Below are 22,955 nucleotides of genomic sequence, written 5' to 3' on the forward strand. Positions count from 1 at the left end.
GTGTGTGTGTGTGTGTATATACCTAGTTGTACATTACAGGGTTCGAGGAGGGTTCATAGTGACCTGTCTCCATATCTACTTTTATCCAATTTTTCCTTAAATTTATGCACACTCTCTGCTGCAACAATCTCTTCACTCAAGCTGTTCCAGAAGTCCACCGTCCTATGTTGAAAACTCAACTTGTTAATGTTCCTCAAACACTGACTTCTCATGATCTTGGAGTGTCCTCTTGTTCAACTATCATCCTCAGTCTGTGATACCAGGTCTTGTCTACCTATCTTTTCCATATGGTTAACTATCTATATATCGTTATTAGATCTCTCTCTTCAATCTATTCTTCAAAGTTGGTAGTTTCATTTCCTTCAATCTTCCTTCATAGGGAAGATTCTTTATTTCTAGCACCATCTTTCTAGACATCCTATGGATCCTTTCTAGTTTCCTCATGTCCTTCTGCTTGTATGGTGACTGCATCACTGCTGCCTACTCTAGTCCAGATCTTATCATAGTGGTCATGATCTTTCTCACCATACTCTTGTCCATGTCCTGATATTTGTTAGTGTCTTGCATGTTGAAGCAAATAACACATTCATGTGTCCTTCTAGAGTCAGAATGTCTTGTATAATAACTCCCATGTCTTTCTCTTCTCTCCTTTTCATAATAACCTTTTCTCCCATTTTGTATTCCCATGTACATCTATTACTTTTACCCATTTCCATTATATAGGATTTCCTAGTATTAAATTCTAATTTCTACTTTTGGCTCCATTCCCAGATTTTGTCAATATCTTTCTGCGATTCCATACAGTCCTCCTTGTTCCTTATTACTCTCAAGAATTTTTATAGTGTAGTGCATAATGATGTTGGGTCGAGCTAAGAAATTGTACGATGGATTGGCCTGGCTCACAGCATTATGGATTCGCTCAACACGAGTATTTGGCGTTGTTGGTACCTGTGCAAATGGACAAAGATTCGGATCTTCAAGCCGTTGGTGATCCCTGTCTTACTCTACAGTTGTGAGATATGGACACTGAACACCGAGCTGAAGAGGCGAATTGATGTCTTTGGTACTAGATGCCTTCGTAGGATCATGAGGTACCACTGGTATGACTGTTAAATCAGTGATTGCCCAGCGAGACTGATTCGAGGCCGATTACCAGCATAGTCTGTCAATGCTAACTGTGACAATATGGGCATGTGGCACGCTACCTGGAAGCCGATCCTGCATATCAGGCTATCTCTGAAAGGGATAACCCAGCACAGAGAAGGCCAAGGGGACATCAACAGAACTCATGGCGGCAGCAAATTGATGCCTCCTGCTGGGAGTTACTTGGCATGGGAAGGGAGCCTGCATGGAGACTTGCGAGGCGTGACCGCCTGGAGTGGCGCCATAGGGTAGGCGAGGCGACGCGCCCCCCTGGCGTATGCCCCCCATGATTGATTGATTGCAAACAAATTTGCATAGCTACTCAAACCCTCTTGTATATCATTAATATATACTTGGGGCATAATTGAACCCTGTGGTAAGCCACTATAGTCCTGCTCGTCTAAGAATGTGGATTGGGTGCGGCCCCCATGGGAAATAGCGGGAGGACAGCGCTGCCATACCTTTAATCCCTCGTTGGCTACCCCCCCTCTCTCCCTCTTCCTCCCTCTCTCTTACCCCTCCCTCTTCCTCCCCCTCTCTTTCTTCCTGGTCAAGGACACCGCAGCTGACCTCCCATCACCTGTATGGATGGCGGGCGTGATTGGTGTTGCTGCCGTGAAGATTTGAATGTAGTTTTTTTCTTACTTATGTCAGCTTATTTTAAAGTACTTTCCTTCACGATATAATCTAATTATAACTATGGAACTATTTACCCATCCCAAACCGCAAGGAAACCTCTTTATAAGTATATTATTTTTTTTTTAGCAACACTGTAAAATATGTATGCCACGTTTCTTGCCAGGCTTATGAATATATTATCAATAATAAGTTTACTGCTCTCTCATACGTTGTAATACTAAGGCTAAATGCGTATGTATATTTGCTGACCATATTTGCTAAAGTTTTACTAATATTAGAACTCTGCTGCATCACTGGCTATGAGACATGCTTCACCACTGTACAGCGGGAATTCCCCAACACAGCCGCACCCAATCCACATTGTTGGAGGAGCAGGACTATAGTAACATACATATATACTTATAAAGCTTCCTTAATTTTTTCCAAGCTGTATCCTTACATTTATTAGGTTTTGCACATGTAGCATTGTACCACATGTGTTTGCTCCACTTTACTCTGTATTCTGGAACATATCTCTTTATCTACCCATTGTACTTGACTAGGAATATTTCATACTTCTCTTGGACTGTCTTGCCTTGCATGACTTCCTTCCAGTCAATACTACCAAGGTAATTTCATAATCCTTTAAAATTTGTCTTGGCATGATTCAATCTTTTTGTTTGTATCCGTCATTATATTTCAAAATATCTGATCTTCTAATCAATTTCTAGAACCACATGATCATTTTTGCCTATTGGGCTATGATATTTGATGGTTGGATGTATTTTTTTTTTTTTTTATCTAATCCAGCACAAGTGGTTCTTCTTTTGTATAGTCCTTCACCCACTGGTCCATTGTGTTTACCATTGCCAGTTGTAACACTTTTTCCCTCCATTGCCCAACATGAACTGTCTATATCCATTTCTTTCCAATTCACATGTTTGCCATTTAGATCCCCAACAAGTAGCACTCTTCTGTCTTTTCTTAATATAATGCCCAAGCAATTTAGCACTACATTCTGCATTTCTTTGTGCACATCGTCTCCATATATCAGTCTTCAGTGGCACATATGTTACTATGATACTCCTCCTTTCCCTCCCTAATTGTTATGCTTAAAACCTCTGCCAGTCACTTTCCATACTGTACCTCTTCCATCTACATATCCTCTCGAGTCATTATCAATATTCCTCCTGCTTTTCCCCTACTGTCTCTCCAAACATTATATACCTGCACTTTAAAATTTTCTTGGACGTCTTTGTTTAACATTGTTTCTGTTACACATACCTTGTCCTTTTTCCAATATATAATCTCTCACTTCCAATCTTCCTGATATAAATCCATCTATGTTTGCATAGATGACTCTTAATGCTTTCTTTCCCATTCCCGAACATACCATTTCCTCAGCCTCCTGTCTAGCACTCTCCAGTAAGATTTCTTCTTGTTCTCTGTCCTTCTCTCGTTTTTTCCCCTAGCTTCACTTCTCAGTTCTCTCTTTTTCCCTTTCTTCCTGCTTCATATCTCTCCTTATCCAAATGCTATATTCTGTCTTTTCTGACAGCTTTCCAGTCTTCGCTAAAATTTATTCTTTCCCTACTTGCAATATATCTTAAAAATTTTAGTGGTCTTTTAGTCTCCTCACTATATTTATCAAGTCTGTATATTTCTTCCATTTCTTTTTCTAGTTTCTGTTCTTCATCTTGAACTGCTGCTTAATCATCTCTTTCTCCTCCTTCTCCCTTACAAATTTCACTGTTTTCTTTTCTTGTAGTTGATATACAATCATACATTTCTTTTTATCTACTGTATCTCTCACTAGCTCTTCCTTTTCTTTGATCAGTTCTATAACTGTGTCCTTCATTTTTTCTCTTCTGCAAAATTCACCTTTTCTTCCTCTTTTTCTTTTTTCCAGACCTTCTTTAATATTTCCAGTTATTGGTTTCACTTATACCCTTTTCTGCCCCACATTAGTGGCTATTTTTTTTCTCTAGAACTTGCAGCACCATTGCGTAGTCTTCACATTTGCCATTAAGGGCACAGTTTTTCCTTTCTATTTCATCTAGAATTTTCTTCATCTCATTGTTAATTTTAACAGCATTCCCTAACTCGTCACATCTTTCCCTTAGCCCTCGGTTTTCCAGAATCAACTGATCCTGTTTCTCAAAAATCTTGGTGATCATCTCCCTCAGACACCAAATTTTTTTTTTCTACTGTTATCATCCTTCACATGTTGGTTTTTTCCTCCTCAAATCTAGAAAATTTCCTTTCATTACTCCAACTTCCCAGCTGTCATAATCCCAAAGATGTTTCTATCATCTTGTTTCTGGCTCCTCTAGGTCTGGCTCACCTGTTTACATTGATGGCACTGCCGTCTATATTTTCATACCTTCCATATATATATATATATATATATATATATATATATATATATATATATATATATATATATATATATATATATATATATATATACATTGTTCTTTGTGTGTGTGTGTGTGTGTGTGTCTATAAACATTAGTTGGGCTCTTAAAGGTAACTAGAAAACACTTGTTATAAAAATTAATGATCACAGTATTACAGTGAATAACAAGTAATCTGCATCTCAAGACAAGATAACAAGTAAAAATTCAAGAAATTTACCTCACAACCATATACTACTTCAATGTAATAAAAAAAATTAATGAATGCAAATCTTGGAGACATCCCTACAAGTCACCTTCAAAGCATGTGTTTCCCCTTGTGGATCAAGGAGCTCAATAAAGTTAGTCCAAGCAGTTTTCCAGCCATATTCCAATATGTTACTGTAAAGCACCCCCAAGTTTCTCTTAAACTCAAGGAACATTGGAGAGTTGATGAAATTCTTAGCAGCATCCCTCATCTTGATTTCATCTCCATTCTTGTCTGTGACTGTGGCATTGAAGTAGAAATGAGATGCCCACAGACTTGTGAATACAAGTCCACACATGAATAAGGTTGCCAAACGCCTGTTGACAATGAAAATGTCAGAAAACATTTTCACAAGATTATTACACATATTCAAAAAGAGTAAATGTTACAAGAGCAAATTTACTTTCTTTTCTTAGACAACAGTCTAACATTATAAATACCCATCTAATGATAATCATCCCTAGTGTGTCTAGACTATCCAAGTTTATGAATCTTAACAGTATTCAGTTTATGTATCTATGTAGTAATCTGTCTACCTGTCTGATGCCTCATTCTCTGAGGAAGCATCTTCTCAAGGGAATAGTACTCTGCCTCCACTAACACCTCTGTCACATATTACTACTTTACACTGCTACACTTCCCAAGAAGCCCCTCTCTTCTATAGGATCTCTAATTTCTTTCACGTACATTTTTTTTGTTAACTCTCTACTCTTCATCCTCTAATTAAGAATAAAGACCCTCAGTGTATTGCTTTTCACTCACACCACCACTCCACAATGCATCTTTATTAAGCCAGTGCCCAAGCTGCATATCTCATATTTAACCAATATTAAATGGTATGGATGTGCTCAACAATATTGAATTTGAACATTAGTACCTACTTTCCTTCATTCTTTTAATGTTTAACCCAAAGATATACAAGTTCATTATTTTCTAAACAAATTCATCTTCCAAATCTAAGTTAAACTGACTATCAAAATTAGACAATCCTGAATTTAACCAAGAAAATCTAACTTACCTGCAAATGTGAATTTTTGGGTACGGTGTTCTTAGCCATTCTTTTCCTTTCCAATTGAAGAGTACGGTAGAGGTAACTGCACTGAAGTTAGTAACAGGCGGGTGGATGAAGGAGATGGGAACAACTCCCAAAGCACCAATCATGGCCCATTTTAAGTTCCCTCGTTCCCTTCCTATATTTCCAATGATCCACACAGCTGCAAATGCATCAATACTAGTTATAAAACCCACCACATTGCAGTAAGTGATTTTACATTCACTAAATGATCATGGAAATCAGATAATAAAATAAGAGGCTAGTGAACAATTTGTTAATGAGTAAATCAATACGGTGGTGCCTCGTGATAACATATCTCACAGTAAAAGATTTCACTCAGTAAAGGATTGACCAGATACTAACCATTTTTTTGGTGGACCATAATGGCAGTTCTTTTTTTTTTCTTTCTTTTTCCCTACAAATCCATTGTTTCCCAGTGGCCATGCAGATGAATACACATGACACAATAAACAAGCCAAAAAAGGCCTGTGTTTATCTACTCCTGCATGCTACATATCATTGACTCGTTTTGTTGGTCCACAATTTACAAAACTTGTAATTAGGTGGAGAACTGCGACTGCTTGGCTGTGGGGAGAGTGATACCTGTAGTAAAATGGGCTCCCAGGCTGGTTGGACCTACAGCCTTCTGGTGTGAATGTGTTTGAATGTTGTTGGCCAAGCGAGGATAATGACACTGCCACACACACACACACAGAGAGAGAGAGAGAGAGAGAGAGAGAGAGAGAGAGAGAGAGAGAGAGAGAGAGAGAGAGAGAGAGAGAGAGAGAGAGAGAGAGAGAGAGAGAGAGAGAGAGAGAGAGAAGCAGGTGTATTATTGTTTCTTTCCACCAGTGCATCTAGAAGAGGAAACCTAATCCACTTCTTACTAAATTACCCTCAGTTAAAAGAGGAAAGAAATGAAATTGTAGACCTCCAGAGACTGGTAAATGGCGACAAAAATCGAGTAATTGAAGAGTTTCTGATGTTTTTTGTCATCTGCACTTCGTTAACTCAGGCTCTCTCTTTCTCCAAAAAGGGGAAAAATAGGGTGTGGGGAGGTTAAAGGTCTCTCAGTAACAGACACACCCTAACCTCCGAAGTGTCTGTTATCGTGAGGCACCACTGTATAATCACACTGTAAGCACAGCAAAACACTGATATCTTCCCATGAAATCAAAGTCATCAAAGACTCCTGTGTCATTATAAGTTTCCTTAAAGCATGATCAAAGCTCAACTAATAAAAAATTTTCTTTGAGATATATCTTACCTAAAGCTGCTCCTACAGGAGCCAGATGAATGAGTGGCACAAGGGACACACCAAATATTGGCTCCCTGGGTACTGCAGCCCCTAAAAGGAAACTCCATGAATTCCCTGTCAGTATCTGGCCAACAAATCGGACCAAACTGAATGGAGGCTGTCAGGATAGGAAAAGAAATAATAAATAAATATAAAAAATAAATAATGAATAATACATAATAAATTACAAATTATAAAGATAAATAAACAAGAAGAATAAATTCTGACTAAATAACACACACACACACACACACACACACACACACACACACACACACACACACACACACACACACACACACAGTGGTAGAAATACCTCCCATATTTAGAACTTTCACCTGTGTTGCTGATGAACTTGTAGAAATAATTATGATGTCTTCAGTTATCTAATTACTTGCGATTTTCTTTCAAATACCGTCATCTAGCAATTTGGTTTGCCCTAGTGCACACTGGTGCACTTTCTATATCTTTTCATATCTCTGTAGGAATTAAACCATTCTTGAAGGGAAGGGAAGGGTGTTAGTGTGCGTGAATGTATTGTGGCTTGTTCGAGTCATTGGGTGGTCTGGCTGTTTGGTGTATGTATGTTGTGGATTTCTTTTATATTTAAGTGTCATTTCATTGTTGGGATAAACTGGATGTGGTTCTATTGTAGCTGTGAAGCAGGTTCGAGCTACGGAGTCGGCAGGAGTGACGTCAGCCACGGAGGTGAGGACGTTAATGGCGGAGTGGTCCAGGATGTCCTCGACGCAGAGTGAGGTGCTATCGTTGTGGTGGTCTTGGCCATTTTGCGTCCGCCTGCTCAGGAAACGAACGTGGAGGAGGAGTCAGCGCCAGCCTCCTCTCGCGGCAGTCAGTGAACGTGGCGTTGCCAAGTGCTGTGGTGAGCGTGGGGGGCGTGCAGCAGAGTGTTGGTGGACACAGGGTGTTCCATGAGCATCGCGCACATGTCCTGCTGCGAGTGGTGGTCTAGGGATGCAGTCAGCATGATTACTGTAAGTGGGGAAGAGTGGCAGTGTGAGGGGACTAGTTTTGTGCGCCTTCAGTGTGGCGCGGGGACCGCTTTTGAACTGTGAGTGTGTGTAACTGCCAGGAAGCCCCTTGGATATACGTTCATCCTCGGCATGGATGGTATAAGAGCCCTCGAAGGAGTGACAATTAGTGAGCAAGATGAAGCATGCTTCAACCCCGTTAAGTCTGCGGTGCACGGCTGCCACCGCGATGGAAATCGATGAGCGCGACTTGTGCTACCTACGATCCCATGGCAAATTACTGGACTGCAGCGTGGAAGTGGGCCGAGAATAAGGAGCCAAGTGTCTTACAGAACCAAGTGGAGGCCTATTCTGTGAGATGGGACGCAAGGAAATTATATGAGGAAGAGCTCGAGAAATGGATAACTGATGGATGGTTACTACCATATGATGAAAGCAAGTATGGACCAGCTAAGGGCCTAATACCACTCATGGCGGTCATACAGGAGAACAAGAAGAAAGTGTGACCCATGATGGACTTCCGGGAGCTGAATACACACATGGAAGCCTTCACAGCAGACAGTGATGTGTGTGCGGACAGACTGCGGGAGTGGTCTGGCTGTTTGGTGTATGTATGTTGTGGATTCCTTTTATATTTAAGTGTCATTTCATTGTTGGGATAAACTGGTTGTGGTTCTATTGTAGCCGTGAAGCAGGTTCGAGCTATGGTGTCGGCAGGAGTGATGTCAGCCACCGAGGTGAGGATGTTAATGGCAGAGTGAGGAGTGGGTAGTTCTAGTCAGAGAGTCGCTCAAGCACCTGCCCTCCGCCCTACTGAAGCAGTCTCTCTGCCCGCCACTCCTGCTGCTGACGCCGTTCTCTGTAGGCGCGCTGCCTTTTGTACACATTAAAGAAGGAAAATTTACAAGATTTTTGTCTTACTGCCACAAAGGGACTGATTAGTCTTTTATAAAGCTGGAATATCAAACAAGTTTTAATAAAAATAAACAAACAATCATATCAATGTACTTATAAAGTTTGAAGTTTCACAAATTTAGATAAAATAGGTGACATGTACTTTTGATCAAGTAAATAGATGGCATTCCAGCTATTCACAAAATTTTAAGCAACACACCGAATTAATACTATCAATCCATTACCTTCTTGTACTTCTTCATCTTTGATGTTAGTTGCTCAACATATTGATTGCTTTCATTAATATCTCGGACATATTCAGGGATGCGGAAGAAATCACGTACTATTCCAACTCCAGCAAAGCCAAAAAAAGTTGTGTACCAAATCAATGCCTGGAATATATGTACACATCATTAGGAAAAGATGAAACAGTGTAATAGCTAGATTACTCTACCAAATGCTACTATGATTTAGTATGATTTACTTTCATGGTACGTATATTGACAAAAGTGATGATCAACAGGTGTGCAAGAAAATGTTATCCATGATAAAAAAGAAAAAATAATAATAATAAATAAAAATAAAGCTAATCATTAAGTGAAGTCCTTAATTTGCTTTGCACAGCTTAGGAATCTTACCTGGCGTTCCCGTCTCAGGTAAATCAAATGTAAGCTGCACCATCCTCCTAGCAACCAGCAGATATATGCAATCCAAATGCTCTTAGTAGCTTTTTTGACAGGTCTGTTAGAGAAGAAATAAAACTTCCTCTAGCTAAATGAATATCTACATGTTACATCATATAAAATTATCTTTCAAACTATTTGGGCTGATATACTGATCATAACTGGGTCTCAAACTATGTTTCACCTCTACTGTTTCTGAAGATAAAAACCTGTATAGAATTGAATTACTAAGGAAATATTTTGCAAATTCTCTATTTCTGTTTTGTCGTACTATGTAAAGTATGACGCTCACTGTGTCATGCAGTTGATATCATTACCTTCATAAAATAATTGCCCAAGTAATTTTATTTGATTTATAGATTTTTGCCAAAGTCATGATGCAGTATACCTTTTACAATACTTGCCTAAATTATTTGTTGGATATGAGTGGTCTAAAATTCACCATAAACACTGATATCAAAGTTAAGACAATAAAATGTGAGTTAATGTTTACAAACAAGTGGACATGTTTAGGAAAGGAAGGATTTGTAAATTTGTATTGAAAAATTATGGCAATTTCCTAATATAAATATCCCACCAGCTCTTCTCCATTTCTGGCTCCCCCTTCACAACTCCTTCACCCAGCTGATTTGATGTCTCATATATAAAGCCATACTATTGGTCAACAACACACATACACACGCAATCCCCCCCCACCCCTGTTCCCTTATTCATTACCCTCTTTCCCCGTTCATTATCCACTTTTCTATCTGCTGCTTAATTACCATTTCCTTCAATCCCTTATTCATTACCATTTTCTCCTATTTCCTTATTCATTATACTCTTCCCTTGTCCATTATCCATTTTTCTTTCTATCCACTGTATTATTATCATTTCTTCCTATTTCCTTATTCATGATCATATTTTCATTCCCATTTCCTCATATTAATTTTCCTTTCTATCTCTTGTGTTATTCCTTTTTGTCCTATTTTATTTCCATTTCCTCCATTTTTTTCTATCTCCTGTTTTAATCCCATTTCCTCCATCTATTATCTCTCTTTCCCTTGTTGACCAATAGCGTGGCTTTTTATATGTGACGTCAAATTAACTGGGTGAAAGAGACGTGGACGGGGGAGCCGGAAACATGGAGAGCAAGCAGGATGTGTACATTAGGGCAGTGCCAATTGTTTACTGAAGGTGATACAACACTAGCCCACAAGCCCCAGAGCCAGTTTGAAGGATTGGGTGAAATGAGGCAAAAGACTTATGAAGAAATACATGTCCCTGAAATCAGTGTTTTTGAACAAAATATACCATTTCCTTATAAGATACTCTGCCCCCCTTCCCCCGAAAAAAATGAAATAAATAAATAAAAAAAATAAAAATAAAAAATAAATAAATAAATAAATAAATAAAATAAAAATAAATATAAATAAATGAATAAAATATATATATATATATATATATATATATATATATATATATATATATATATATATATATATATTATGATAAATATTACTAAATAAATAAAACCTGGCCCGAAAAGACAGACCCACTCATGATCAAAACATCTATCCTAACATATCAGTACCTACTTGTAAATACTCCTTAGAGGTTTCTTAGGTGTGGCTGCCGGCAGTCTCTCCTACAGGTCAATGAACCGGCCACTGAACTAAACGTATCCCATTACTTCTGACCCTAGATGGTTACCTAACACATAACTTATACAACAGACTATGGGTTGGAAAGTTAAGTGGATGCTGGCTACAGTTCAGTGTGGTCTAATGGAAGTGTTAAATCTTCCCGCTGTTTGAGCCTCTCTCTCACATACCTAGGTCTGGGTCTCTTTTTGAAATCCAGATCTCCACCAGCAATGTACCCGACTGGATTGACGTCTTTTGGTACGCTTTCCTCATTAGAACCGTCACCATCATCGTAGAATTCGTAATACTGCATAGGGCCACAAGCAGACACCACAGCTGTGATATTCGAGAGTCGCTGAACGGAGACAGGCCAGGTGGCTACAGGTTCGACACAGCTGATCTCGGCGTGGTTGCCAAGGTAGCAAGATACACACTCCACTCCACTCCACGATATTTCAGAGGAATTAATTAGTTATACTGTTGTACATTGACGAAAGACCTCAATCATATAACATTATTGAACTAGCGTACTTAAAAACAAGGCGTTTTCTTGGTAGATAGAAAATAAAACCGATACAACAGCCCCAAATGTATATAATGAAGTGATAAAAGTTAAATCGGATAAATGGTGATCTCTTTCGAGCGAGGGTAACATAACATAACATAACATAATAGGATAACAAAGGGCCACCAGGGCCCATCTAGGTTATCCTTTATCAGTCGCACAGCGACCTCGTCATCAGTACTTAAAGATACACTTACAAGTACACTTGTATAGAGTGAATGCAAAGACTTACTAATGTAAAAGTTAACCAGTGCTCACAATCATTTATATCTTTCTCTAGAGGGTAAACTCTGGAACTCCCTGCCTGCTTCTGTATTTCCATCTTCCTACGACTTCATTTCTTTTTTTAAGAGGGAATTTCAAAACATCTCAGATTTTTAATTGGCTAACTAACTCTATGACTCTTTAAGGGAACTGGCAATCGAAGTTTTTTTTTCTTGACCTTGGACAGCTTCCCCTCTTGCATAAAAAGAAAAAAAAATTCTACAAGCTACAGTACCTACTACTGTTATCCCCATCATCATTATTATCATAGCTATTACTACTAGTAACAGTAGTATTAGTAGTAGTAACAACAACACAATGGAGAGTAACCACATCCTTCAAGCACTTGGCCAGTTCAATAGTAAGTAAAAAGGGAAAGGAAAGTCAACTCAGCGTCGCTCCAGAGCGAATGAATGAGTTGTGCGTCTGGCAGGCAGTAAGGAAGAAGTCTCTTATCATGGCACATGGCATGATGTCGATGGCGGTGTAGAACTGTCTGCTGACGATTAGGTAAGTCACACCAACATCTTTCTGTGATTTGCAGGTAAGGTAGTAGGTATACGTACGTGATATTTAATCTAATTTTTTCCTCCCATTCTCTGTCACACACTCACACCGCGTAGTGTAGTGGTTATAGTTATAGCACGCTCGACTCACAATCGAGAGGGCCGGGTTCGAGTCCCGGTAAGCGGCGAGGCAAATGGGCAAGCCTCTTAATGTGTGGCCCCTGTTCACCTAGCAGTAAGTAGGTACGGGATGTAACTCGAGGGGTTGTGGCCTCGCTTTCCCGGTGTGTGTTGTGATGTGGTCTCAGTCCTACCCGAAGATCGGTCTATGAGCTCTGAGCTCGCTCCGTAATGGGGAAGGCTGGCTGGGTAACCAGCATGCGACCGAGGTGAATTACACACCACTTAATGTAGTGGTTAGCACACTCGGTTCACAACTGAGAAGGCCGGGTTCGAGTCCCGGGTGCGGCGAGGCAAATGTGTAGCCCATGTTCACCTAGCAGCAAGTGGGTAGGGATGTAATTCGAGGGGTTGTTGCCTCACTTTCCCGGTGTTGGGAGTGTGGTGTGGTCTCAGTCTTACCCGAAGATCGGTCTATGAGTTCTGAGCTTGCTTTGTAATGGGAAAGACTGTCATTACCAGTGGCTGGGTGACCACTGGTCACTGACCAGCAGGCAACCGTGAACACACACGAGCATAAAGGCCCTGTAAAACTACAACTAGGTAAATACACTCACTGGTCCTAATTGAGTTGCTTGTGGCAAGTTACGTTATGCATCTATATAAAACGTAATGATATGTGTGTGCGTGTGTGAATAGATTCAATATCATTCTCATGTCAAGAAATAAACATATATAATGCAGATATGCACATAGTTTACAAAATTATGTTATACAAAAATGTTTGCTTAGAAATATTGTTTTCTTTAGTGGGAAGGGTTATGACTGGACTGACGACAAACCTTGGAGATCACTCACGTGTGTGTGTGTGTGTGTGTGTGTGTGTGTGTGTGTGTGTGTGTGTGTGTGTGTGTGTGTGTGTGTGTGTGTGAGAGAGCTCATAGACCGATCTTTGGGTAGGACTGCAGTCTCTGAGGAGACAGCCAGACGTTACCCTACGGAATGAGCTCAAAGCTCATTATTTCCGATCATTGGATAGGCCTGAGACCAGGCACACATGTGTGTGTGTGTGTGTGTGTGTGTGTGTGTGTGTTTCACTGTTTGATCTGCTGCAGTCTCTGACGAGAAAGCCAGACGTTACCCTACGGAGCGAGCTCAGAGCTCATTATTTCCGATTTTCAGATAGGCCTGAGACCAGGCACACACCACACACCGGGACAACAAGGTCACAACTTCTCGATTTACATCCCGTACCTATTCACTGCTAAGTGAACAGGGACTACACGTGAAAGGAGATACACCCAAATATCTCCACCGGCCAGGGAATTGAACCCTGGTCCTCTGGCTTGTGAAGCCAGCGCTCCAACCACTGAGCTACCGTGTGTGTGTGTGTGTGTGTGTGTGTGTGTGTGTAATTTTCACTGTTTGATCTGCTGCAGTCTATGACGAGACAGCTGGACGTTACCCACGGAACGAGCTTAGAGCTCATTATTTCCGATCTTGAGATAGGTCTGAGACCAGGCACACACCACACACCGGGACAACAAGGTCACAACTCCTCGATTTACATCCCCTACCTACTCACTGCTAGGTGAACAGGGGCTACACGTGAAAGGAGACACACGGCCCGGTAGCTCAGTGGTTAGAGCGCTGGCTTCAGCCAGATGACCGGAGTTCGATTCCTCGGCCGGGTGGAGATATTTGGGTGTGTCTCCTTTCACGTGTAGCCCCTGTTCACCTAGCAGTGAGTAGGTACGGGATGTAAATCGAGGAGTTGTGACCTTGTTGTCCCGGTGTGTGGTGTGTGCCTGGTCTCAGACCTATTCCAAGATCGGAAATAATGAGCTCTGAGCTCGTTCCGTAGGGTAACGTCTGGCTGTCTCGTCAGAGACTGCAGCAGATCAACAGTGAATTACACCCAAATATCTCCACCCGGCTGGGGAATCGAACCCCGGTCATCTGGCTTGTGAAGCCAGCGCTCTAACCACTGAGCTACCAGGCCGTGTGTGTGTGTGTGTGTGTGTGCAGAGAGAGAGAGAGAGAGAGAGAGAGAGAGAGAGAGAGAGAGAGAGAGAGAGAGAGAGAGAGAGAGAGAGAGAGAGAGAGAGCAGGCCACGTGTTTGACACTAATTATAGAAGTCTAGAAAATGCAATAGTTATGAATGAGTTGATAGAAAGAATTAAGAGGTTAGGAAGTAAACTACATGGTGTCCACAAAGTTTGGGTACATAGGAAATTTCACTATGTTATATATTATGTTATTTTTAGGTTAGGTTAGGTTAGTCTACAAAGTCTGGGTACACAGGAGATTAACACATACTTTTAAAACAAAACAATTTTATTTAAATCTAATGTTAATAAATAATATTTTCAATATGATTTCCATCATTTTCAAAGCATAGTTTGATGCACTTTATAAAATTTAGGTGAACTAGATTGAATAAGTCTGCATTGCTGTAGCAAAATGGGCTGGGGCCCCATCCTGCTGAAACCAGTTTGGAAGTCCTTTGCCCAGGCACTCAATTTGAGGCAGTAATTTGTCTAACCTAACCTAACCTAGCCTAGCCTAAAAATAACATAAATAAAATAATGAAATTTCCTATGTACCTAGACTTTGTGGACACCCTCATTCTTCTTTAGACAGAACCATCATTTGATCTGGACAGGAAAAATAACATAAATAAATAAAACAGTGAAATTTCTTATGTTCCCTGACTTTGTGGACACCCTGTATATCTAACATTTATAAACCTAGAAAAACATTTCAACACAGTAAATAGGAGAAATTTATATTTATTGTTGGCATACATAGGAAAAGAAGATAAGAGTGCTAGGCAGCTAGAGGTGATCAGAATGTACCATGGTAATGAAGTTAACTTTACGTGGAGAACTTGGGAAATAATGTAGGAGTGAAACAAAGTTCATTATGTCTCCAGACTCACTCTAACATATACATAGAGGAATTATTTGTGTTAATGTGCCAGTAGGGCATGAATGCTGCATGTTGAGATAGTATGGTCACTGTACCTCAAGTTTATTTTGTAATTGTTTATTATTTTGTGCACTCAGTTGTTATTGATTGATATTAATATGCTTTTGAAATTCAACACATCATGCCAGGAACAGCAGAGCTAGATTATGTATTGGTTAGATTAATTTTAGGGTAAGGTTAGTTTAGATAATTCTGCTTTCATATATCTTAGATGGTCTTGGATACCAAAATAGATCAAATTTCACATTTCATATAAAGTCTAAGAACACAAATGACCATAATTGGCAAAGGAAGGACCTCTTTTAATTTTTTTTACCATCATTAGTAAGGATTAGGAAATCAGAGAGGGGAGCTAGGATTGGAGGAAATTGATGACAAGGCCTAGCATATGCAGATGACATATATGGTATTAATTGCTGAGAAGAAATAGATTATGGAGGAGTTACTTACTTAGAATAGCTGAAGAGTGTGGAAGGTAGTTGGACAATAGATAGAGTGACAGGAAATGTAAGAGGATAGATCAGGGATTTTTAACTTTTTTTGGGGCTTCAGTAATTTTCAAGGGGGCGGGCATTAGCCCTTGGGAAAAGCAGGAATTTCTCAAAAAATATATGTCGGTCTTAATGTGAGGATGGTAATGTAATGATAAGTTTATGAAAAATGCAAAAGTATCTCCTTTTTCTTTAAAATCTGGGAGAGAATTGTATTCATACATGTCAGGGAAGTTTTGAGGGAGGGACAAATTCCTAGGGGGAGCATGATAATAAAAAGTCAAGAACTAGTGATAAAGTATAATAGCACAAGGGGGTAATGAATGGATCTTGGGGAACAGTGTGCTAGAAGTAGTAGATAAGGTATACATATCTTGGTTCAGGAATCAATAAAGGAGTAAAAGGAGAAAAAACAAATGGAAATAAATGAAGGGAAGGCCAGGAGGATGATTAGTGGTGGGAATAGATCAGTTACCAAGTATGAAATAGGTTAAAATTTGTGGTAAGGAATGGTAGTAAAACATTTTTTGTATGGGTCAGAAATCACTGATCAGGAGAGAGATCTCATGAAGTTAAAATGATCACAGAATATTATAGATAGATAAAGTTTAGGGGTCCCAAATAGTACAGCAGTAGAGGCAATCAGAGGTAAAATGAGGTGGAGTTCATTTAAGGAAATGGTAGTGAAAGGGACACTAAATTTCCTTAAGATAGAGAACTCAATGAGGATAGGTGAGTTGAGAAGATACTGAGTACAGAGAAACTCATCTTGGAAAAAGAAATGGAACTGTGGAAAAAGGAGAACATAGAAAAAGAATGGCAGAGGTCGAGTAGCAAGATGGTAAGGAGAAAAAAAAAAAAAAAAAAAAAAAAAAAAAAGAATAGCAGGAACAGATGGATATCAGAAATGGAGAACAAGTCCACACTTAAATGGTATAGGAGTAAGGATGAGCAGGACCAAGAATGCACCTCTAGTAGAGTGAGAGACGATTGGACACTTTACATTGGAGTGCTATAGATGTGAGGGAGAGAGAGGTGGACTTATAGAGGCAATTGATGGAATCATAGGTGAACTACAGCTCAAAGTAGACTGGAGGAAGCAGTCACTGTGTTGGGACTATATGGTAGCAAGGAAGAAAGGGAAGAGATAGTAAGAGATGAAAAAGTTTCTGGTGCAGGCCTGGGAAACATGTCAGAGAGGTTAAAAGTTAGGAGACGTGTTGATATTGAGTCTGTGCTCATTTTTGTCCCTCCCACAGGCTGAGAAGGATAACGAACAGCAGGCAACCTACTAGGCGATCCAAAGCTGAAAAGGTCACAAGAAGAACTAGAATTTCCATACTGGAGTTAAACAAATTATTTCTTACTATTAGAGAGAAACACATGATACTTGTAGATGGATGCTTATGTAAGGCAATCATAAGTGAGTGAAATGCAAGTATCCCAAGGGGCCACAACAGAAACATGGGTTCTATTCTCAGAGCATATTCAAACCTATTAAGTAAATTCCCCACTACAATGCAGTGTCTTCAGGCAGGTAATGTTGATAACACAATTTATATATATTCAAATAGACATTAACAATTCAAAAGGCTCTTTGTATTTCTTATAGTCTTGTATTTCTTATCCTTCTTGGCAGTTGACTGTTTGTTACTGGATGCTCACTTATGAAATTGTTTTCCTTTGTTATTATTTCTGCTTTACTATTATGATAAAACTCCAGAATAAGGCCATCCTCCCTTTTGCTCCCAGTCTTTTCAGTGGAGAGAAATATGAAATAAGCTCTTTGGTATTACCAGTAGGTCAATGACTTTTCTGTTCATAATTGGAGAGAAATAATTGCTCATCGAAGGAAGAATTTTTTAAGAAGACAAGTGCTAATATTTGTTTGTCCATTAGGTACGTTGATGGGAGTTGGAGATGCCAGTTCCCAGTTCTTTGTTGAAGGCAAGTCATTCGATGAATATGAATGGAGGAGAACTGCACGCTTCTTTGCTATCGGCACCTTCTTTGTTGTGAGTTTTTTCCTTTAAAGTTTAAAATCTATTTTCAATACTACCTAGTCCATAGCTGTAATTATATATATATATATATATATATATATATATATATATATATATATATATATATATATATATATATATATTTTTTTTTTTTTAAGATAATTTCATGGTATTACATACTATTACTAAAAGATATCTTTAATTCTATATTAAATTTTCCCTTAGGGTCCTGTGCTGACAAAATGGTATGGTCTCCTTGATTGCAAGTTTGGTTCTGGGAAAGGAATTTCTGCTGTTAAGAAGGTGGCTTCAGATCAGCTGATCTTTGCACCATCTTTCCTTGGAGCATTTTTATCTGTGCTGGGCATCACACAGGGCCACTCAGTTGCTCAAATACAACAAGAAATAAAGACAAACTACAAAGACATTATTCTAACCAATTGGAGTGTAAGATTTTCCATATATATATATATATATATATATATATATATATATATATATATATATATATATATATATATATATATATATATATATATATATATATTATGTTTTCATCTTGAAACATGATGCTCATATGCTATATGGTTCATGTACCTGAGTTTCTATGTCTTTTTCCTCAGGTATGGCCAGCAGTGCAGATCATCAACTTTTCCTTTGTATCTCTTCACCATCAGGTTTTAGTGGTGCAAACTTTTGCTGTATTCTGGAATACTTATCTGGCATGGAAGACAAATAGGAGCCAGTAGTCTCCAGTTGTTCTCTACAAGCAAGATTGTAATTGTTATACTTGCCATCTGAGAGAGAGAGAGAGAGAGAGAGAGAGAGAGAGAGAGAGAGAGAGAGAGAGAGAGAGAGAGAGAGAGAGAGAGAGAGAGAGAGAGAGAGAGAGAGAGAGTTTAGAGTTTACCTATAAATTTGCTGTGGAAGATGAGCTAAACTCGTGGTGTCCTGCTCACTTTCATCCACTCATCATACTTTTCCTTGAAACTATGAATATTACTTGCTCTCACTATCTCTCTAGGTAGTTCATTCCAAGCACAAACAGCTCTCGCTAGGAAGCTATACTTCCCGATATCAGTCGTGTATCCTGGCAATCTCAGCTTGAACTCATGACCACCTCTCGTTCTCCTCTCAGTGTCTAGCTCGAGGAAGTCCTCTCGGTCAATCTTGTCCACCCCCTACACGCATTTGAACATCTGAATCATATCTCCTCACTTCTTTCTTTCTGCAGGGCATGCAATCTCTTGGTAATCCATATCTTGGAGGGTCGGTACTAACTCAGTTGCAGCTCTTTGCACCCTTTCTAACTTCCTTGTGTGCTTCTTTAGGTGCGGTGCCCACACTACCTGGGCATACTCTAGTTTTGGCCTCAGAATTGCTTCAATGATTTTCTTTACCAGAGACTAACTAAGGTGAACAAAAGTTGTTCATATATTAGCTACTATTGCCAACCCTTCTCCCACAATTTTGTTTATATGTCCCTCTGGTGACTAGTTGTCCTGTATTACAACCCCTAGATCTTTTTCTCTCTCTCTACATTTAATATCAGTCCCGCCCAAATTGTATCTTGCGTGTGGTCTGTGGATACTTCTTCCCATCTCCAGAACATGATACTTGTCAGCATTAAACTCCATCATCCACTTTACACTCCATTCATGCAGGAAATCCAAGCCCCTTTGCAGCCTAAGACAGTCATCCGGTGTTTTCACTTGTCGCATCATCTTAGCATCATCCGCAAACAGATTAATATAACTTCCCACTCCATCTGATAGGTCATTTACATATATTAGGAACATTAGGGGTGCCAACACCAATCCTTGTGGAACTCCACTTGTTACATCAGCCCTTAGGGAACTCTTACCCCTTACCATTGTCTTCATTTTCCTCCCTGTCAAATAACTTTTCATCCATTCCAATAGCTTCCCTCCTATACTGCCATAACTTTCCAACTTCCAGATCAGTCTGCTGTGAGATACTTTAACAAATGCCTTTCTTAGATCGAGATAAACACAATCAGCCCATCCTTCTTTTTGATCCACAATATCAATTACTCTGAGAGAGAGAGAGAGAGAGAGAGAGAGAGAGAGAGAGAGAGAGAGAGAGAGAGAGAGAGAGAGAGAGAGAGAGAGAGAGAGAGAGAGAGAGGGGAATTATATTTAAGTCAGCTGTCCTGTTCATTCAAGTGTTGGTGCCCTTTCATTGAGGAACTGCATTTAACTTGTGGCCCAAAAGTGTTGCTGGAGCTGAGCCTCAGCAATGAAAGCTTCACTCCCAGGAAGTCAGTTGATGGTGAAGGTGGTGTTGGGTTACTTTCAGGGAGAGAAGAATTGGCTGCACAAGCTGGTCCATTTCATTCAGTTGGATGCCCATCCTGTGACATGGTGTGTATAGTCTTGTTATAACTCAATTGAAATTATTAATTCCTGACATCAATTTTTTTTTTTCGTTACTTTTATGATAATGACATATCTTGATACACAGGCAAAGTTGAAGACCATAGCAAGGCTCAAAAGCAAAAATGTATATATGCATATAACACTTCCCTATTAGGTGTTTATATACATACAAAACATTGTATGGGTTAGGTACTTAAACATGCAACACTGATGAAGATTTTCTGTCTGCTCCCCATGAGTTCCCTTAAAGATATTTGATAATGTTGATTTTTATAAAACATTGAATAAGCAGTTCATTGATATTGTTACATTAAGCACAGCTATGTGTGTGTATGTAGTCACTGCGAGACTGGTAACAGCCCATGGAAAAGGATATGCTAGGCAGAACTTGTGAAGTTTAATTCCTTGTGCAAGTGAATACAACAGCAGTGAGTCCAATACTGTCTCTGTAGTCAAAATTCTTCTCACTAACTCACTGTTCCTCATCTAACTGCTTACTTCACTTTTCCAAATTAATACTGTTCCTGGTTAATATATGTATACTGACTGACTTGTATTGGTGATCAATGCCTCATTTTATACAATATCTGTTACATATAGATAATAATATAGATATTACAACCTCAATCATCTTGGTCACATTACATGAGCCACAGTACTACAATACACAATACAAGAGTAACTCTTACCAGAAGAATACTAAACTAGGCAATGCCCACCTGTAGCAATGAGCAAGCTGGGACATGCCAGACCAAGAAACTTTACTGAATTTTCAAATGACATGCAGCCTTGAAGAGGTAATAACAAATTAGGTATTTTATGTCAAGTAAAAATACCAATTCACATAGGAACAGAAAACTTAAATATCCACAACCTGGGCAGAGTCGAATCTGCTGTCCCACTGAGAAATGTGCGTTAGTTAGGTGTGGAGTGCCACAATGAACAGTCTTCAGCAAAGCTACAATTTGTATAAGACTCCTAGGGACAGAAGTTGTTGACAATATCATCAGTCATAATACAAAATAAACTGGAAAGAGACAGGCAGACTCATTAATTGCCCATTGATTGTAATTGTTTAATGATTGTTACATAAAAAAAAAAAGTCATGTAGTGATATGCCATAATCTGGTTAAGAAATTCTGGATCAAAATGATGCATAGTATTGACCAAATATAACTATGTAATAAAACTTACTGGATGTTACTGTATATAAACAACTTATGAAATCAGGTTATACTGTATTTTTCAACTTGATTGGACTTTGGTAAGAGGTTGGAAGCTGTCTTTAGGGCAGACTTATGGGTGGATGAGATCATGTCAACATATGTAAAAATACATACAGTACATGTGCATATGAAGGAAAAATAGACTCAGGTGAAAGGTGACCTGAGGGTTTTATTTGTATATCATTTAACCTAAATTGATATTTCTAACAAAAATTACATATATTTGCTTATTGACCTTATAAGAAATTTCTCTCTCTCTCTCTTTCTTATTTAAACATAACTTAGTACAAAGGACCATGTACCCAAAGGGGCACTGTTGTGTGCTACCTATTCTAAGGGTACTACTATCTATTTGTTTACAATATTTACAAAACTCAAGATAGATAATATACAAAATGGTCAGTATATAAATAGAGCACTATTCACTTTCACCGCACTGCACTGCACTGAGAGTCACGTTATGATGAGTGTCAGAGGAGTTGGCAGTGTGTCTCCACTAATGAGCCATAAGTTTGACACTGTGAGTGTTCATCTCCTGTACTTGAGGCACCACAGTCAAGAACAAATTTCACATCCTGGAGACATATCCTGCGAAGGTGCTTTGGTGCTGACAACCGTGGGATCGCGGCACCTCTACGGCGTCACCACCATTGAGCATTGTTCTCGTACTCCGTGTGGAGACCCTTAGAGAATGATGCAGCCCTGCCAGATGTGGCACTTTTTGCACCTGTGCCTTATGAACACTACAATCACCGCTACGTCTCTGTGGTGTTCTAGTGTATCGAGAGGACACTCAGGCTCTGGGTGAGGTGGGGGTGCAGCATCTACTAACCGTAAGGCACAGTGTTGAATGCTGTCCCGCCTTCTGTGTGTGTGCTGCATATTCCAGGTGGGGCCATACCTGTGCCTTGTACAGCAGCAGTCTCCCCTTCCTGTTGAGGAAGCTGGCCACCCTTCTCAGAACGGAGATCTCTCTCTCTCCCATAATTTCTTTGGGTGTATTTCTTTTGATATTGTGGTTAATTAGCATAAGTACTGTACCACTGTTAATAGGTCTACATAATATATTTAGAAAATACAATGTACTTTTTGCAACTCAAACTACATGTGTTTTAATTTTTTTTTTTGTCTAGTATGCAAGAAAATGGTAAATTTCCCTTGCTCAACATGGTATCAAAGATCATCATGATCAAGGTTAGGTTGGAGAGAATGGCTGATGAAAGAATAGCAAGAAAGCTGTATCTGTAGAATGAATGTGGAAGCCAATGGAGGAAGAGATACATGAGAATGGAAGAAAGGAGTGGATTACAAGTTGTATGAGGGATGAGAATGGTTGGAAGGAATGTATGGACGTATTAGCTTTTGCAGAAATAGCAGTGTTACAGTGGCTGAGGAATCATTGGTGTAGCCGTCAGCAAC

General features: G+C 39.4%; 2 protein-coding genes across 5 annotated transcripts in view; one reads left to right on the forward strand and one right to left on the reverse strand.

The window, feature by feature from the left end:
• Window positions 1-11,377, reverse strand: part of LOC123499775 (dnaJ homolog subfamily C member 22-like) — a 17,710-nt gene extending 6,333 nt beyond the window's left edge. The window contains exons 1-6 of the mRNA XM_045248240.1: window positions 11,159-11,377; window positions 9,301-9,403; window positions 8,908-9,054; window positions 6,747-6,894; window positions 5,444-5,639; window positions 4,475-4,742 (exon numbers count right to left, since the gene is read on the reverse strand). Coding sequence (XP_045104175.1) covers window positions 4,475-4,742; window positions 5,444-5,639; window positions 6,747-6,894; window positions 8,908-9,054; window positions 9,301-9,403; window positions 11,159-11,283 — 987 coding nt within the window. The 5' untranslated portion in view covers window positions 11,284-11,377. The remainder of the gene's footprint in view (window positions 1-4,474; window positions 4,743-5,443; window positions 5,640-6,746; window positions 6,895-8,907; window positions 9,055-9,300; window positions 9,404-11,158) is intronic.
• Window positions 11,378-12,158: 781 nt separating this feature from the next.
• LOC123499739 (protein Mpv17-like) lies at window positions 12,159-22,633 on the forward strand. 4 transcript variants are annotated; one of them, XM_045248175.1, is made up of 5 exons: window positions 12,159-12,309; window positions 17,168-17,445; window positions 17,808-17,923; window positions 18,137-18,358; window positions 18,535-22,633. In XM_045248175.1, the coding sequence occupies exons 2-5, from the start codon at window positions 17,373-17,375 to the stop codon at window positions 18,658-18,660; spliced, it is 537 nt and encodes a 178-aa protein (XP_045104110.1). In that variant the 5' UTR covers window positions 12,159-12,309; window positions 17,168-17,372; the 3' UTR covers window positions 18,661-22,633. The 4 variants fall into 4 exon arrangements, with proteins under 4 accessions (XP_045104110.1, XP_045104113.1, XP_045104111.1 ...); XM_045248176.1 differs by having other exon boundaries at window positions 12,296-12,343; XM_045248177.1 differs by lacking the exon at window positions 12,159-12,309 and adding an exon at window positions 13,759-13,806.
• Window positions 22,634-22,955: the final 322 nt, after the last annotated feature.

Source organism: Portunus trituberculatus, chromosome 50 (assembly GCF_017591435.1).
Source record: "Portunus trituberculatus isolate SZX2019 chromosome 50, ASM1759143v1, whole genome shotgun sequence".
In the NCBI taxonomy this organism is placed as follows: Eukaryota; Metazoa; Arthropoda; class Malacostraca; order Decapoda; family Portunidae; genus Portunus; species Portunus trituberculatus.

What these genes read in the sequence shown, in the direction of transcription:
- LOC123499739 (XM_045248175.1), top strand. Translation starts at nt 17,373, where the DNA reads ATGGGTTCTATTCTCAGAGCATATTCAAACCTATTAAGTAAATTCCCC. An exon ending in CTATCGGCACCTTCTTTGTT is followed by an intron (nt 17,924 to 18,136) that starts GTGAGTTTTTTC and finishes ATTTTCCCTTAG; the next exon opens with GGTCCTGTGCTGACAAAATG. An exon ending in TTATTCTAACCAATTGGAGT is followed by an intron (nt 18,359 to 18,534) that starts GTAAGATTTTCC and finishes CTTTTTCCTCAG; the next exon opens with GTATGGCCAGCAGTGCAGAT.